The sequence below is a fragment of the Dermatophagoides farinae genome, chromosome 2, assembly GCF_024713945.1.
Source record: "Dermatophagoides farinae isolate YC_2012a chromosome 2, ASM2471394v1, whole genome shotgun sequence".
NCBI lineage: Eukaryota > Metazoa > Arthropoda > Arachnida > Sarcoptiformes > Pyroglyphidae > Dermatophagoides > Dermatophagoides farinae.
In genome coordinates this window covers 2,107,595-2,127,209 of record NC_134678.1, presented here as the reverse complement: position 1 = coordinate 2,127,209, position 19,615 = coordinate 2,107,595, and the positions used below count along the sequence as shown (strand labels likewise).

Genomic DNA, 19,615 nt, shown 5'->3' with positions numbered 1-19,615 from the left:
AAGTTTAGAGGTTCACCAAGAAAAACATACCACCATATAAACACACAAAAGTTTCTTGATTTTTGCTTGTTATATCTCAAGTGAGTGTGTGGTGTATGTGAGTGATGCTGGAAAAAAATGTGAATAAAAAAAACATCCTTAAGATATGTTAACCGGACAATATTACAATGAAAGTACCATAACAACAACAACAACTTGTATAGAATAATAAACAACAACAACAACAACAACAGTCATAGCAGCAGCATCAATGAGAATCATACAAGAATAATAAAAAATCCAGAAGAAATATGAAAAAAAATCTTGTATTTTCTGTATCCCTTGAAGATAAATCAGACCCATTATCATCATGATCATCATCATCATCATCAACAACAACAACAACAACAATGTCGTCATCATTGTCCACACAGAACACGGACGACGACGACAACGATGACGATATAAATGATGATGTAGCAACTATACAAGATTCCATACAAGCAAAAAAAAAAGAATCTTAACATTACCCATTTACAAATACAGAGAGAGAAGACATCAAACAATAAATCAAGCAGATGAAAAAACGGTCCCATTGTGTTCATTTCATAATTTTTTTTCTTTGTTTTTAGTTCTGTCGTTTTTACTATTTGGAATAAAAGTTTTGTAGTTGCTGTTGTTGTTGTTGTTGTTGTTGGTGTTTGTGGGTCATTAAGACTAATTTCATCATTCTTTTTTTCTTTTTTTTTGTTGCTATAGTGTATTCGTGTTTGAAAAATATTTTTATTGTAAATACAAATATAGAATCAGAATCGAGGGAGTGTGACCAGAAGAGAGAGAGAGAGAGAAACAAAAAAATAAAATAATCAAAGAGAAACAGAGAAAGAAAGATAGCATTACTGCAAAACAACAACAACAATTAACAAACTTGTTGTTTTTGGTAATTAAATTAATCATAATCATACACCAAAAATAAAACATTCAAGCAACAAAAGTATCAGGAATATAGAATGAATGAACCAGAAGAATTGGTTACATTTATATAGTTTGGGTTGAATCATTTTTTTTTTTTTTTTGGCCAAACAAACATACATACGAATCAGATGAATAAATGGATGGATGTGTGAATGGATGGATGGATGGATGGATGGATAGTCTTAATGGTTTTTTTGTTAGAAACAAACAAAATTATTTGGATATATTGTATGACCTAAAATGAAACAATAATTGATATTAATAATATTATATCATATATTGTCAATGATCGATGAATTCAAAATTTTTTTTCTCGCTTACTACACTAACCATTAACAGCATTATATTGGAAATGTAAATAATAAATCTAATGTTATCGTTTGTCATGAGAAGCAAATGGGGTGTGTCAATGGAAGTCTGGGTGTTTAAATGTCGTTATGTTTGATGATGATGAAATTCACTGAATACAACGATTTAATTTTGATCATTTAGTCGCGATTTCTAAACATAAAGAATTTATAATTGAAAAAAAATTTAATCATATTCTACCAGCAAAAAAAAATTTGTTCCATTTTGTTTGAAAATTAAAAACCAAAAACGAGAATTCGACGTTTCCATGGATATATGACTAATTTAAATTCTTTATAATGACGAGGGGAAAAAAACCACCATCATCGTTGATGGTTATTATTATCAAAGTTATGATAATTCGCTCAGTTAGTGAAATTTTTTTTTGTTCCAAAGAATTTTGTCTATTAATTAAAATGGTATTCAATTTTGCATTTATAATTCAAACAAAATAGATGAAATTCCACATTTTCTTTCAGTTGCTATCGATTTTATTCATATGGATTGGGAAAAAAATTCAAGAAGAAAAAAGACAATCAGAAAGAATGTACTGAAAAAGACTCTGATTTTTATGATTAAAAAATGTTTTTTTTTCACCTCATGAAAATTGAGTGCCAAACCAAAATGCAATTGAAATTTCAATTTAAAATGACATGAAATGATTTTTTTTCAAGTCAACAAAATTATAATGAAACATGGATTAAATGATTTGATCAAGAGAAATAGCTTGACCAAACATATCATTCATCATCGTATACCATACAGCTATCATATATCTATCGTAACATCACTCATCACCAATGATAACAAAATAAAAACCAATTCAATACACAAGACACACTACATGGCTACTTGCATTATTAATCAAAATGGTGTGTGTGTGTATTATATCGGTGGTGGGTGTATTTTGTGTTTGTTTCATTAATCGAGAGCTTATTTTAAAACGTCATGGTTAAAAAAAAAATAAATAGAAATATGGATGATGGTATATTTTGGATATAGATAGTTTGTCGGTGTGTTTATAGTGATATTAGAACCATCAAGTAATCGAAACACGCAACTATCTATTGGTCATTATATTGAAAATAAACACACACACACAACGAATGAAGTAAAACAAATGACACAATATTTTGGATCATGTTCAGAATGATAATAATAATAATAATAATTTTCACTCATTTTTCTGTATAAAGAATATATCTTCTTCTTTTTTTCCATACAACTACCGTTAGTTATAAACATTCATACAATGTTCATTTCTTTTCCACTTTTTTTTTGTTATTGTTGTTGCTGTTTGTTGATGATGGTGACAACAAAAAAAAACTGCCATGGCCAAGCACAGTTACGAATACCAGTGTGTATGTGTGTGTGTGTATAGCCATATTGAATGATTATATGAGATTATATTTGGTCATCATATCATAAATACAGACCGGACCAAATAAAAAAACGAATGGGGAAAAAAATGTACACAACATGGACAAATTAAACAGACAACAAAAAAATGAATATAACTTTAATCATTAAATTATTATCAACATTATTTTTTTTTCTAGCAGACCAAAATAAAAAAATGTGGAGAGAAATTTTTTTTGTTTTGTTTCAAAACGAATTGTTAATTAGATTACTTTATACTAGGTGGAGATTACCAGTACAAAAACATACACACATTCATATATAGCAATGTGGTTCAATATAATGATTATTCATCTTTTTCTTTGCCTTTTGGTCAAATTTACATATTTAATTCGGGGACATCATATTTTTTCGATGCATATATTTTGATTGGTAAAATTTTTCTCTTTCACACTCATATGTGTGTGTGTGCCTGAGAGAAGAATTGATTAATAACATAATGGAAAATGGAAATCAATTCAACCATACGACACGCGTCAGAATTTGTTAGATAATGAACAAGACAAAAAAAAAGTTGATAGAAAATTGTCAAAATAATTAATTATCCAAATTTTGATATCATCCTAATAAAAGAGATTGTTGTATATTTCAATTTTGAAACCTGGAATTTAAGAATTGGCCAGAATAGTAGAACGAGCTGTAGTAGTAGTAGTAGTAGTATTAGTGGATCAAAGAATTTATTCGGTTCCAAAAAAAATTCTTTTGTATCGTTTACTGATGGGACCAAAGAATTTACATATGGACGAAAAAACAGAAAAAAATCAACGATGATGATGATGATGATAGTGATCACTGGTAATGGTTTCCAAAATTGTTGGTTTACATTAGTGAATTCAATGATTGGTCATGATGGTTTGTATGTGTGTGTTATTTCAAAAACAAGCAGAATAATAAATCATCAGGATAACGATACTTTTTTTTCGTATGTAAATATTGCCGAAAATTCTAAGAACTACGAATATATAATGCAATGAAATAAATGAAACAGATACTATCGGAATTTTTTGAGCATCCTTAAAATGGTGGGAACAGTGAAAAAAAAATAATTCAGGCCGACATGATGACAAACGATAAATTCCGACAAACAAATAGAAAAAAAAATATTGAAAAAAATATATATGACGATGAAAGAATAAAATAATGAAAAGAAAAATGGATCGTTTATATATATTTTACTTTAGGTCCAATTGGCCCATCAACCACTTGATGACAAATTCTTAGGTTACATATATATATAATCTTATCATTATCATATTATTTACAGTTAAAAACATATCGTATTACGTTCATAATTTTGTTTTTAAATTAATAAAAGTGATTCTTTTCAATAATAATGATAATATTTTCATCATCATATATGGCGAGTAAATATTTTTAAATGTAAATTATCATTCAAGAAAAAAAACTGCTTCAGTACTTACATGAAAAAAATCCAAAGTGTTGTACGGCCATATACGTAATGCAATTTTTTTTATATGTAACAGATATAATAATGCTATAGTAATGAATAAAAAATTGAAAAAAAATGATAATTAATCGTCAATCGTTTGATCTGATCAATAAGATATGTTGGGAAAAAAATTCATTCATCCAATTAAGTGTAAAACATTCTCAATTCGCATTCATCATTTGCACATTGACACACGTGATAACTTTGGCCAATAAAATGAATGAATGGATGGAAAATTTCATTTGATTCATTTATCATCATCATCATCATCATGATGATGATGATCATATCAAAAGGATGCATCATTTTTTAAAATAATTGCAACCAATGGAAAATTTTTAATGATAGTGTTGAAATTGAAAAAAAATCTTGTCAAAACATTTGTGTTTGCAAAATGAATGAATGAATGAATGAAAAATTTATAATGATGGACGAGAAAAAAAAATTCAATCATTAATATATAATTCAATGATTTGAAAGAAAAATAAAAAATGAAAAAATTTGAATAATGAAAACAGTTTGCAAAAAGTGAATGAGATAGAAAGATAAAAGGTTGCAATAATCCATCTATCTATATCGAATACACACACACACACACACACACAAACACACTTGCACATGACAAAATAAAGTTCAACGAAGCGATTTAAGCCGCTATTTTCAATTATTCCCGTGATAGAATAGAAAAAAAAAGTTAGTGAATGAACGAACGACAGATTCAGAATCACTATCAGAATATTCCAATGAAATTCATAAATAATAATACTTTTTTTTGCCTAGGCAATTTTTTTTTTCGTTGCCGAGAAATTTAGCGCCTAGACGAGTGTGAATGGATGGATGAGTGGATGGGTGGGTAAGAATATTTTTTTTTCACTACTACTAAAACATGAAATTTTGGTACAATTTTTTTTTCATTGTTCTAAAATGGATTGAAAAAAAAGTTGCTTCTGTGTCTTTGTTGTTGTTCATGTTGTTCTTGATCAGAAACAGCAAAAAAAAACAGCAAAATCTTTAGGGTATATGCACGTCATTCACATTTTTCAGAAAAAAATACTTAGCCCGGTTTTTCATTAATTTTTCTTACTTTCTTTTTTTCTTCTCTCCATGATCTCATGTCATACGTTTAAATATTACATAACAAACATTCAAAATAACCATATATACTCATCATCATAATCATAGGAATAAATAAAGAAAAAAAATGGAATCAATGAATTTCGAATTAATAAGAAATAAAAAGTCGATCAAGCAATTGAGATTTGGTTCAAGTGTGCTTATATATGCGTGTGTGTGTGTATGTACATTAATGAGGAAAAAAATAGAAAATCGGAATCCGCACACACACACACACATACATGTACTATTGCATAACAAATATCCATTCCTGTATTTGTGCTTTCCATAAACGATCGTCCTCATCGTATCAAAAGACAGCAAAAAAAAAACTGGGCGCAATTTCATGAGAATTAAAAGAGCAAAAAAAAAGAAGAAGAAGCGAAAAGATTTGCATAAACGATCATTGCAAAGACGAGAGATCTATGAGAGAAAAATGAGATGAGATGAGAAACTGAATAAATGAATGTTTGTATTATGTGTGCGGCGTATTAAAATAACTTAACACACACACACATACACACATAAATGGCAAAAAAAAGTGAAAAAAGAATTTATTTCGGCATCTTTAAACAGTGGTATTATATTATTGTTATTACAACAAAAAAAGCGGCATCATCATTTTAATGACCTTAATAAATTGAACGTATAACGGATCAGATAATTGTTAGAATTTAATGCGCTTGTGATATATATTGTTGAAAAAATATCGGTCGATAGGTGGCGATAATTAACTAACAAGAAATTGAGTATTGACCGTGATGAAGATGAATAGAGTTTCTTCTTCGTCGTTTATTTTTATGCTGTATTGATTTTTCTTATTTATTATGTTTATGATTTATATCGGTAAAGACATCGTATTAATAAATTATATGAAATAAAGTTTTCATTTTGTTGATCAGCGATCGTTTGTTTTTCTTTTGAGCATGTTTTGCTACATTTACGTTATCAGCACCATATGATTGCCTCGCTAAGCAACATATTGGTTTTCGACGAACGAACGAACGACAAACGAACGAACGAACGAACGAACGAACGACGAACGAACGAACGAACGAACGACAAACGAACGACAAACGTACGAACGAATGAACGAACGAAAGTAACGAACGACGAGAATAACAAACGACGGTAACGACGACGATCTATGACGACGAACGATCAACGACGAATGACGGCGAACGATAACGATCAAACGAAATTAACGATAGCGAACGAAATTAACGACGACGAACGATAACGACGACGACGAATGAACGACGACCACGACGAACGTAAACAACGACGAACGATTCAGCACGAGAACGAATAACGATAATCAACGAGCTACGAAATTAAAAGTTCGAATAATCGAAAACCGCAACGACGAAACGAGAACGAAGATGGTTCTTACGAGGGCGGGTACCGAATACGGTGACGATATAAATCCGGAAATGCTGAGGAACGAAGTAAAGGATCTGGTTAAACGGATACGTATAAACAATATATCGATATTTCACCAAGGAGTAAAGGCTGCAATCAAAACGGGAAAAGTATTATACGATGAATACTACAAATATAGTAAGTTGATTATCGAGGATGGAAAGTTCACATCCGAAGAAGAGAAACCGTTTGATGAAATGAAATCGATGGTGGATTTAGCGTTTAAATACGCACAAAGTATGGATGTTATCGAACGAAATTCCGAAAGGAATGATTTAACGAAATTTGAACGACAATTAACCGAAGATAAATGTAACGAAATCAGCCGAATCGCTGAACAATATCCATGTATCGCGGATCATGTAATCAAAGTCGTCAATCGATTCCACGAGTTGAATGTAACGAAAAATCGAACGAAAACAATCGAAACGAATCCATCACGAGAGGGCGCTACCCAAAACAATCAATCATACGATACTATCGATGTCACGCCACCTGATGCAACACCAATATTAATGCCACAACCATCGACGTCAAGTAACGAAAACAATCAACCGTTGTATACGATTTATCATCATCAAAAGCAATCGACATCGAATAGCGAAAGTGAACAACAGCAACAATCAACATCGAACGATAATCAAAAACAACAGCAGCCGAATGCACCGTACGTAAATAATCCTCAACCATCGTCATCATCGTATAACAGTTATCGACATCCAAACGTTCCATATTATTATAACGGTCAATATTATTATTACAACGATCAAGCTTATTGGTGGGATTATAATCAATATCAGATGAACTGGTCGGGCGGAGCCAAAGTGGCCGCGAAGAAGCTTGAAAAATTCAACGGTGATCCTTTAGCATATCATACTTTTCGGAAAACGATTCAACATTACGTCGTCGACAATCCACAAATCAGAGGAAATGCTAATAGAATCATGGAAATCATTGATTTGCTGCCGCACAAAGATCGCTACATCATCGAGTGCTTTAATCCAAATACATGCACAATGGTTTCAATAATGGCTGAACTCGACGAACATTATGCCAGTCCCAATCGGATAATTCCCGCGCTAGTGGACCGACTTCGGAAGGCGCCGTTCTTATCATTGCGACCATCAGAACGAGACTGGGAGGCATTAGTGGAAGTTACCATACTGATAAGAAATACATTATCAAGCGCAAATCTCGCTTCAGAAGAGAGATCGTTAGTGGGCGTGCTACTACAGAAAATCGATCGAGCACATTTCATGCATATCGGCGATAAACGTGCTATCACACTGGAGCAAATCTTACAGTACTTTAAAACAGGCCTCGATCGAGAACGAACGGCTATATCGCAGATCGCGTCCAGTGATCTGAATGTAAAATCGACTAATCGACCAAGCATGGTTGCAAATCGAACGACGAATAATGTAATGATGACTACATCGACAAACACGTGCATGTTCGCCGACGGTAATCATAAAACAGAGAATTGTCCATTGACGATACAAGAACGACGACAAATTGCTATCGATAAACGAATGTGTTTCAGGTGTGGTGGTTTCCGACATAACAGTAAAGATTGTGATCGACGATTCAAATGTGACATCTGTAACAAGAATCATATAACGTATTTGTGCAACGATTTGAAACCCAAATCATTTCCACCAACCACGACAAACGAAATTGAATCAACGAATAATGCTAGTAATGATCAAACAGTACCGAAACAAATTGCTGAATCATCGGCGTCAAATGTGAATCAATCATCGAAACAATCCGTAACAAACAATTTGTTGACACAAAACAGCACGAGTCTATACAAGACAACGATGGCTACGATTAACGGACGTAACGTAAGAGTGTTGTTCGACGATGGATCAGGATCATCATTCATTTCACGACGATTAGCCGAATTATGGAAATTGCGAACCGATGAAGTTGAACCGATTTGTATGGAAACGCTAAGTCAATCAACGCCTACTATTACCGGAAGTAAAGTAGTTTCATTATCGATCCCAATCTGTGATGGAAGCAACGAACATTTGAAATTCCGCATCAACGATAAAATAAATACATTACGATTCGATTGTGTAAATCATGAACAACAATTATTGATACGACAACAAAATATTCCGTTTTATGATGAACCAAAGATGGTAGATATTTTGATTGGTCTGGACAACATCAACAAGATACAGTTGGAAGATGAAAAACGATTATCGATCGATCTCGTGGCCAAACGAACAACATTAGGTTGGACAGTGTTTGGATTGTCAAGAAATTTGAACGGAGTATTGTCATCATGCAAGAACATCGGTAACGAAATTGGTCCAGAACACAATGTCGATAAAGAATCCAAACTGATTATGAATAAAGTTATGACAAACTATTGTAAAACTGAAGATGTTAAATACGACGATTCGAGCAAACAATATTCAATCAAAGTACCGTTTATTATCAACGAAAAAATCGATCCAAATGTCAATGAAATTAAAGAAGTGATGAATCATATGTTGATGCAAATGAACGTTGACCGGCGAAAACAGTATCGCTCAATGATGAATGATATGGAAACAAAAGAAGTAATCGAACCGACGAAAATAGCACCGAACATCAGCTATCGTATACCGCATTTTGTGATTAGTCGAGATGATGAAAAACAACCATGGAATAAAGCGATTTTTAAAGAAATCATATTGTGGGATATCGTTCGACCATTATTGAAGTTTTGCATGAAACCAATCGGTATAATCAATGGTATACAATCTGTTTTTCATAATATCGAAATCAACAAGGAACATCGGGATTACGTACAGTTTTTGTGGTTGAATCTAGAAGACAATTCGATGTGCTATCGTTTTATCCGTCGGCCATTTAGAATATCGTCTAGCCCGTTTGTTACGATTGGAATTGCCGTAAACGTATCGGATGACGAAATAATGTCGCTAATTTATGAAAAATCAAACTTAATCCAACGAAAAATTGTTATTGGTGAATTAATCGCATTATCATATGGAGCTATTAGAGCCAAATCGATTGAAGGAATGATTCGACCTAAACATCTTATATTGTATTCCAATGTGACGAACAATGTAAAACGTTCTGAACGCAATATCAACCAATTTCAGTGTCCTGTGGCTGTACGTCTGTATACTATCAAATCGAAAGTAACCGATATCGACCTGGAAAGAAAATGTTATAACGAATGGCTTCAACAAATTGATGTGCCCCCAGATCCGTGGAAGCGAAGTATCAATGAGGAGATGAGCAATCGAATTCCAATGTTAATGACAAAAATAATGTTTCGAATTAAGTCAATGAATGACAGATGTCGTCAATGGAGAACCAAGCCCGTGTCTGTGAATATTGATAATTGGCTATCTTGGAAATCGCCAAAAAACGGGGGAGGAATGTTGAAAAAATATCGGTCGATAGGTGGCGATAATTAACTAACAAGAAATTGAGTATTGACCGTGATGAAGATGAATAGAGTTTCTTCTTCGTCGTTTATTTTTATGCTGTATTGATTTTTCTTATTTATTATGTTTATGATTTATATCGGTAAAGACATCGTATTAATAAATTATATGAAATAAAGTTTTCATTTTGTTGATCAGCGATCGTTTGTTTTTCTTTTGAGCATGTTTTGCTACAATATAATGTTGAATGTTGAATTCTTTGTCATGTTATTCACAAAGAATTGACTGCAAAAAAATCCACATAGTAGTGTGTTGATATTGAAAATTGATCTAAAGATCTCTTTTAAAGAAAGAAAGAGAGAGAGAGAATAGCTAAACACTAGCTTTGGATGGAATGTTTCAATATACACAACACTGGGTTAAATTAAAATAATTAACATAAGTATTCACTATAGTAAAAAAAGAGAAGTGTTCAAGATTGAAGAACAAACACAATTTCAACAACAAAACAACAAAAAAAAACAACAACAATATAAGCAAAAAATCCAACAACACAGAATCAACAACATCAAATTGATGAAACGTATTAAAAATGTTGGAAGTAAACAAAGACACACATACACACACACACCCACTCGAAAACATCAATATAAATAACATACATGGTATGAAATGAGGCGATGAACATTTTCGTTTCTCATGATCATCATCATCATCATCATCATTGTCGCCATCGTTTATGGGTCGATCATTGAATGGAAAAAAAAGAACCAAAAAGGGTTTCCACTATAACAAACATTAATGAATCGTATATTTATACTCGTTTCGTGTGTGTGTGTGTGTGTGTGTTCGATTCACTAGTTTTTTTTGATGAAGGAAAAAAAATTTCTAGTAGAACAAAAGAGTTAGAATAAAATTCCTGAAAGAATTCTATTTAGAATCAATTCACATTCAGTTAGTCAAACTAATCAAGGCCAGTCAACCATTTGAATTTGTTCATAATGAAAACGAACCCAATTGGGTTCCAATGCATGTGTGTGTGTGTGTAGATGTCGGTATGCAAGTAATTGATTTGTGGCCAACACACTTATAATAATAATGATGATGATGAAAAAAAAATCATTAAGGAAACTAATTAAACTCTGTTTTATTATTCACTATTACGCATTATTGGCTTCAGATCATAGACCAAGGACAAAAAATAGCTAAGAATCTAATAGAAATAACAATTCATGATCACATACATCAGTCAATCTCTCGAAGAAAAATAATCAAATTTTCTGGGATAAAAATGAAAAATTTTTCAATAAAAAGAAATGAAAAGGAAACAGGAAAAAGGAACACATACAAGCAATAATAATAAACATGGATATATGAATAGATATGGAAATGAAATGAATCCAATCAATAACAAAATTGTGAGTGTCTGTGTGTGTTTGTTTGTGAACCGGTAAAAAAAATCGAAATGAAACGTGATTTTGTGACTGAGTGTGAACAATAAATTAGGGGAAAAGTGAATTTTCTTATGATTCTGTCATCATCATCATCATCACTTCATGGCTCTCGTAAAAGAAAAAAACCAAAATTATTATTAAGAATCCGACTCCAAATGAAACGGTGAACCAAAAAACTGAAAAAGATATTAATAGATAGAAACAAGAAGAAAACAAAGACCCAGTAGAATAAAAAAAAGGAATCAAATTGTACAATCATCTGGGATAGTGAATCAAGAATAAAAGAATCTTCAAACTAAAAGAATAAATGCTGAGAAAAAAATAAAGAGAGAGAGAAAGAAAAAAGTGAGATTCTGGATCTCAAGACAAACATCTAATGATCCCGATTGACATTCGGCATCCTTTTTATACGATGATGATGATGGCCAATGAGTTCCTCTAGGCACGTATAGAATTGGAATAAAAGCTTTTTTGGTTGTTGATGTTGTTTTTTACTGTTGTTTTTTTTCTCTTCTCATTTTATTTTTAGTAGTGATGGTGGTTACCATTCATTGGTGTTTTCCATTTCCTTTTTCAACGGATATTTGTCCTTTTTTTTGTTTTTCGTTATTTTTTCGTTATTTTTTCCTATTATTTTCATTGGTTTCTATTTTGACTAATAACTAATTTGTTGTCATTCACATATTTAGGTTTTATTTTATTTTAGCTCCGTAATTTTTTTTTCATCGAATCTGAATCAAAAAGTTCAAGCTAAAGATAAACAATGAAAAATCCACAGTAGATTGGCCACAATAATGAACGTGCAATGCAACATGCAATCTCTTTTGTTTCTGGAACAAAAATCCTAGCTAAAGAATTGAAAATGCAAAATAAATTCGAATACAGAAAAGAAAACTTTTTCTTCTTGATAAAATATAGCAGCAGCAACAACAACAACAACAATCACATAGATAGAACAGAGAAAAATACAAGATTGTCATCATCATCGTTGTTATTTCTAGAATAACCAGCAAAAAAAAATCATCTTTGTCAACATACATTTATATATGGAACGAATTAAACATTGACGGTGACAAGTCAATAATGACAACAACGGAAACATTGATAATAATATATACGAGCAATGTTTTACCATTAAATGTGTATTTGTTTTTTTTTGTTTGTGAATGATGGAATAAAAATAAAACAAAGCAAAAAAAAACAAGACAAAACAAGACAAGACAATAATGATGATAAAGAAAAAAAGAATCTCATTGATTCAAATATATAAATTATAAATAAATTCTATGTACAAAAATGTGTTTGTATTTCGATATATCGATTATTGTACCAATCATCATCATAAAGATTCATTTTTGAAAATGGAAACAATTGTTCAATTGTTCAGAATTCTTTTAATTTTAGTTTTCTCTATTATCTAAATCCAATAATTATCTCGAGAGAAAAGAAAAACTTTTGTTGTTGAATAAATAAATCTTCGGAATCTAAATCTTCAGAATTCTTCATTCAAACAATAATTTTCAATAGAGAATTTAGGTTTTTCCGATGAATGAATGAAGCCAATTATTTTTCTTCTTATAAATTGTTGTAATTTCTTTGGAACAATAATGATTACGTCATCATCATCATCAATTTTATTCGAATCAATCATAATTCATCTGTCATGTACATATATAATATAATAGACAGAATTTTTTTTTTTTGGAATTTCCAGAATAAAAAGAAAAATTTCTTTTCATTCTTTGAAAGCTATTATTATGGATGTGTTGTATTTATTGTTTGTTCATACACTCATCATTCATTTTATAATAATAATCATCACCATCATCATCGTGATGAGTTTCTAAATATTACTATAGAATAATTCTCATTATTTTTATTTGATTAAAGAATTTAGAGAGAACAAAAAAAAATTATTGAATAACCAATAAAAATGAATCTGGTGGAATCAAGATTCTGGTCGACAAAAAAAAATTGCCCAACATAAAAATCTATTCAATTATGGACATATATTGGAGAAGAATACCTCAAATCAATAAATATTCAATTGATTTTCATCATTCATTTCCTTTTTTTTGCCATTCCATACATTCAATTGTTCAATGACATTCTGTGATGAATCTTGTAAGAAAAAGTTGCACTATTTTTTTCTGTCTTGTAAGATGTTGTCATTCCATCAGAAAATGTTAAGATTCTTTTCTCATGAACACACACACACACACAAACTTTACATGGCTCATCCCATCTTCTGGAAAAAACAACAACAATTAGATCCAGAAAAAATCGAATAGATGAATGGTGAACAAGAGAGAAAAAAAATTGAAGATAAATAAGAACCAATTAATCCTAAGAGTTTTGTCATCTTCATTTATACTCATCATGGTTCTTGTTGTTGTTGTTGTTGTTATTTTCATCTTTATATCTACAGCAATAATAATAATAACAACAACAACAACAACGAAAATTTCATCATATCCTTTTCATTCCACCATTATTACATTGTTCGATAGATTTTTTTTCCTTCAACTAATTGCTGTCCATGATATTATTATTAGGAAAACTTTCAGGTTTTTTTTTCTCTATTTCGTGTCTATTTTTCTGTTTGATTGCAATATTTATTATTATTATTATTAATATCATCGTTGTAATTGCAAAAAAAATTTTTTTCTCTTCACCGTGATATATCTATTCTGTACATGATATATTCTAAATTAAATGCTGTACCGACAAATGTACATGAAAAAGAAAAACAAAAAAAAACATCGATATGGGAGAAGAAAAAGAAATCTATCAATCGGTAGATCAAACTAATTGTTAAGCCGATTATTATTTATTTCAAATGATGAATGTCAATGGGGCCAGGATAACCATAAACAACTTGAACTATTACTAGATAAACTTTCAATACACATGTGTATGGCGTTGTCCATTCTATTTCTCTATGGTTTTTATTTTCTATCTTCTCGTGAAAGAATAAAAAAAAAAGGAAAAAAAACTGACCAAATGAAGCTAGAAACGTTTTGGTTCATTCATTCGTATATCGGATATACCCGAAAACATGCTTCATTCTGTTTTGAACAGCTTATAGTTATACACACATAATTCTTCATAATGGTTGTTGGTTTTTTTTTTTGCTATTTGTTTGTTGCTCGGATGCAATGAAATAAAATAAAATAAAATGTCCAAATGAAAGAAAGGAAAAGGAATCCTACAAACTATGGTGGTTGTCAATGTTAAATAGTGACAAGGGACCTAATATGTCGATTAGACAATGAACTGTATCGACTAAAGACAACACTGAATGGAATGCAATGGTAATTACCGATTTTTCTATCTCTCTCTCTCTCCAACACCCACACACACACACGCACACATTTTCTATCAAATTTTTGGTATTCAATTGAATGGAATTCTGTTGCTGCTTCTATGTTTGTGTACATTTTTGTTTTCTTTTTCTCTTTGTTCATCATCTATAAATTGCAGTTATTTGATTCTGTTTAGTTAGTTTGGATTTTCTTGACTTCTTGTTTTTTGTATTTTAGCTAATCCAAAAAACAGAAACAGTGTGTGTGTGCGTGTGTGTGTTTAATGTAAATGTTCATTTCTTGTTTCATTATACGGAAAGTGAATATAATGATAGTGGTGGTGATGATGAAGTGAAAAAAAATCAAATTAAATTAGAATGAAAAAAAAATGAAAAAAAACACATATACTACCCATAATCAAATGTATTTTAAACACTGAATTAAAAGTGTATGAAGAATATATATAGGTAACACATTTGGGTGTGTGTGTATGTAGCATATGATGTCCATTAGGGACATTATTTTCGCCATGCACATGAAATTTATTTGTATTAAAAGCAAAAACAAAAGCAAAAAAAAAAAATCAAAAAAATTAGAGCTTCAAAGATTCATAGAGTACATGGCTAATAAATTTCAATTTAAAGCGAAATGAAATGAGAAAAAAAAATTATAATTTGATTTATCCATCCATAGATGCTAGAATTTTGTTTTGTTTTGTTTTGATTCTGCAATCGAAAACTAAACAAAAAAAGAAAAAATCATTTTCAGAAAAAAAAACTTTAACCATATATAGAAACTAAAAGTTGTTATGGTTTCAGGCGAATAGAAAAAAAAACACATGATATACTTAAATCATACGCTGTTATGAGTAATATTCGTTTTATCTATCTTTTTTTAGCTTGCTAGGAATTTTAATGCGACGCCAGAGAATTCTAATAAACATAGGTTTTTTTTAATACAATGAAACAAGTATATAAGAATAAATACAGACAGCAAACATTGAAGTGGAAAACAAAAACAAAAAAACTAAAATCCATTTGGTAACCTTGGATGACCTAATAAAAATATTCTATTCTATTAGGTAGTAAGTTGATGTAAATCTACATCATCATCATCATCATTATCATCATTATAATTATCCAACGGTACGGTAATTTCATTCGAATATGTACATGTTTATGGATCATAATTGAACACAAATGATATACTCATAATTAGGTTGTGTTTATCTTGAATAACATACAGGAAAATAAATAGATTCTAAAGAAACTTGCATTTCATATGATTCTATTCATCTAAATTAATTTGATAAAAAGTTTTTATCAAATTCGGACAATGTTTGTAATGGCTATTAGATAAATATGATGTTGTTTTATTTTCTCGAGAAAAAAAAACATTATAAAATATCAATAACTGAAGAACATTCTTTGGTTTATCCAAAAAAAAGTGGTGATATTTCATTGATGATATCACCGAAATGGATGGACATTGACGAAAATGAAACTTTCTGGAAATTTTTCTCATATTCTCATCAAAAAATTACAAATTTTTTCCACTATTCAATGATGATTAAATGCGTCTGAACAGAATCAAAGTGAATTGAACGCCACATATTTATAATTTTATTTTTATTTGCCAAAAAAAAAAAATTTGAATTCTAATTTAAATACAGCAATAGTTTTTTTTCTACATGAAATTTTTTTTCTGCATAAGATTATAACACATAAAAAATGATGAAAACTTTTTTTTTGTTCAAATTTGCATCATTTCCGAATCATAGAAAGAGCTCGATCATCGGGAAAAGCAAAAGCGATTTTAAATAAAATAACAAGCAAAAAGAAAAAAGATTAGAATTTTATTCACGAATAAAATTTAAAAACTGAAAAATTGTACCAAAGTTTTTTTTTCTGCACCACCATAACCAATGATGCCGGTGTGTATGGTTTTAACAAAATGTGAAAAAGGGCGGAAAATTTTCTTTCTTTGCCGAGATTTTGAACAAAAAAAAAATTTCAACAAATTTTGAAAAGTTAACGATGAATCATCATTATCTTGTGTGTGTGTGTTTGTGTGAATAAAATTTATCTTATAAAATTTCATGATATATCGGATATCATGGTCGGCCATAATCAACAACAACACAACATGAACAAACAATTTTTTACTTCTTAGACGTTTCTTTGTTAGATAAATTCATGCAAAATTGAAAAAAAAGACTTGCACAAACATTCAAATATGAATGAATATAATTCAAAAAAGGCTACTATAAAATTGACTACTGTACACGAAATACAACGCAAATTGATCGAATAAGATTTGTATGAAAATCAATTAATTAAAATCAAATCAAGAAAATTATGGAATCAATCCTCATAATAATGAACGTTAAGGTTTTCAAGTAACATACACATGATATATACCCGAATCGATTTCTATATTGACTATTTTGGGCTACTGATTTGACCTTTATTTTCCAATGCGTTACAATCAATTAAAAGACAATCGAGCAGATGTGAGTATAGAAATGACCGAGAGAAAGGAAAAAAAATTTTCTGGCTGCCTTTTTTTTTGTTGGGATTCGATGGATGAAACTTTTTTTTTTTTTTTTTTTGATTCAGATTTCTAGAAAAAGCTTTAGCAATAGAAAATTAGCTAGTGAGATAGGAAACAAATAGTGACAAATACTCATGAACGACGAATTAGTATAGATGACAGAAAAGGCGACAGATGTTTTTTGTTTTTGTTTTTATTTTTCTGATGCTTATTATTGGCCTGTATTTTTCTGTGATCCACACACATATATTCACATTATTGTGGATCTAGCAATGATTTTGACATTTTCGTTCGGTCAGTTTTTTTTCGGGGGGGGGGGGAAAGGGGAAGGGGACAGTAAAGGATGAGTAGGAGAACCAACTAAAACTCTTGATCTCGTTTTCATTTATACTTTTTTTCCCAACTTTTTTTTGTCATAATCATTCACAATCACAAATGCTTGAATGTTACCATCACATCTAAAATAAAAATAGCTTGTTGTACCAGAAAACAGGAGAAAAAAAGTGTTATAATTGAACATATTAAATGTCAATTAAAGAATATTCTGGGAGAAAGGCTGAAAACAGAATTAGGATCAAACATACACACACAGACGTTATTATAAGTAATGATTTCTAGTGTTTTCTTTTTTTTGATGGATGAAGCATCCATGATGATGATGATGATGATGTGAATTCCAATATCAAGGAAAGAAAATATTTCATGGTGGATATGAAAATAATTTTGTACAAAACAAAGTTTCACTTCCTAATTATCAAAATGAAACTAGCAAGAAAAATAGTGATTCGAGATATATTAAATATTAAAGACCAACAATAGCAAAAAAAATGGAGAGAATATTGAAACACAGAAACAATTCTAGAATACAGAAAAAAAATATTGTGAATGTTCGAAGAAATAACAATAATTTTGGGTGACGGCTGAACGAATTCGCTTCGAAAAAAGTAGTTTTCATTGTATACAATGAAAAAAAAAATTTAAAATTCACTACAATTTTAAATTCAGTCAACTTGATATCCTCATACACACACACACATACATCAAATAAAGTTTAAAAAAAAAAAAACATACATCAAATATAGAATTCTGTTTCATACTCATTCAATTCCAGTACCATATATATATAAACATAAAGTGAATGAAACTGACACCAGAATCCAAGAAAAAATAGGAAAAAAAATTGGTCCAATTCAATTTCAATGCATGTGGCGAGATGGGTTCATATACAGCATTCTCATTTTCTAAATTTACTCATATAATATATTCAAAAGACTTGAAATAAAAAAAAATTGAAAGAATGAATTTCAAGATGATGATGATAAATTGAAGTTTTTTTTTATTTATTTATTTGGTTGATGGCTTGATTGTATCAGATTATTATTATTATTATTATATGGAACATACGAAAATAATCTACAAGAATCTTGTATGAGAATCAAAATATCACAATTTATATTGAAACTGAAACACCAAATCTTGGTAAAAAAAAAATACCATGGTTGATTGTTGGCAATCCATTTTGATGTGTGATCGTTCTAAAATCCAATCCAATCCATTCCAAAAAAGCGACAATAGTCTATCAATATATCCGATAAGAAATACGGACAGACATGAAAAACACTACCACACACGGAAAAAATGAGATTTCAATTTTCATTGTATTTTGGGCTCGAGCAAAAAAAAAAAAAATAAATGAAATTTTCTGACAACAACAACAAAAATTGACTTTTCTTTCATTAAGGGTTAGATATTTCAGTTGCCGACAAAACAAACAATAAAGAGAAAAAAAATCCAAATCACAAATGATTGAGAAAACAAAATCGATTACACTTGGCTCTTAGCATTGAATTAGGAACGAAACGAAACAAAACAAAACAAAACAAAAAATTCTGCGCCGATAGAAAAACAAAATAGAATCCATTCATTCATTTTTTCCCGTCTCTTCCTACATGTGTTTTATGTAGGTCGAAAATTGCACAAACAAAAAAAAAATCTGAAAGAAATCAACAATCAAATCGCTTGAGATTTGAAGCCTGATTTTTTTTTTTTAGTGCCAGAAAAAATATATTTGCCATTTTCATCGACCTATGGTCACTGACCGATTTCAAAATTTAAATTCAAAAACGGACAATTTTCGTTTTCTTCACCATCAATAATAATAATTGAATTGTAACAATCGGTATA

The 19,615-nt window shown here is 30.2% G+C and overlaps 2 protein-coding genes across 2 annotated transcripts in view; one reads left to right on the top strand and one right to left on the bottom strand.

The window, feature by feature from the left end:
* LOC124493998 (uncharacterized) overlaps nucleotides 1-19,615 on the bottom strand; it is an 86,046-nt gene that overhangs the window by 47,893 nt on the left and 18,538 nt on the right. Inside the window, 1 exon segment of the mRNA XM_075735921.1 lies at nucleotides 4,143-4,216. The gene's annotated coding sequence lies outside the window, so the exon portion shown is untranslated.
* LOC142598223 (uncharacterized) lies at nucleotides 5,986-10,313 on the top strand. Its single transcript, XM_075735914.1, has one exon. The coding sequence runs from the start codon at nucleotides 6,667-6,669 to the stop codon at nucleotides 10,147-10,149; it is 3,483 nt and encodes a 1,160-aa protein (XP_075592029.1). The 5' UTR covers nucleotides 5,986-6,666; the 3' UTR covers nucleotides 10,150-10,313.

What these genes read in the sequence shown, in the direction of transcription:
- LOC142598223 (XM_075735914.1), top strand. Translation starts at nt 6,667, where the DNA reads ATGGTTCTTACGAGGGCGGGTACCGAATACGGTGACGATATAAATCCG.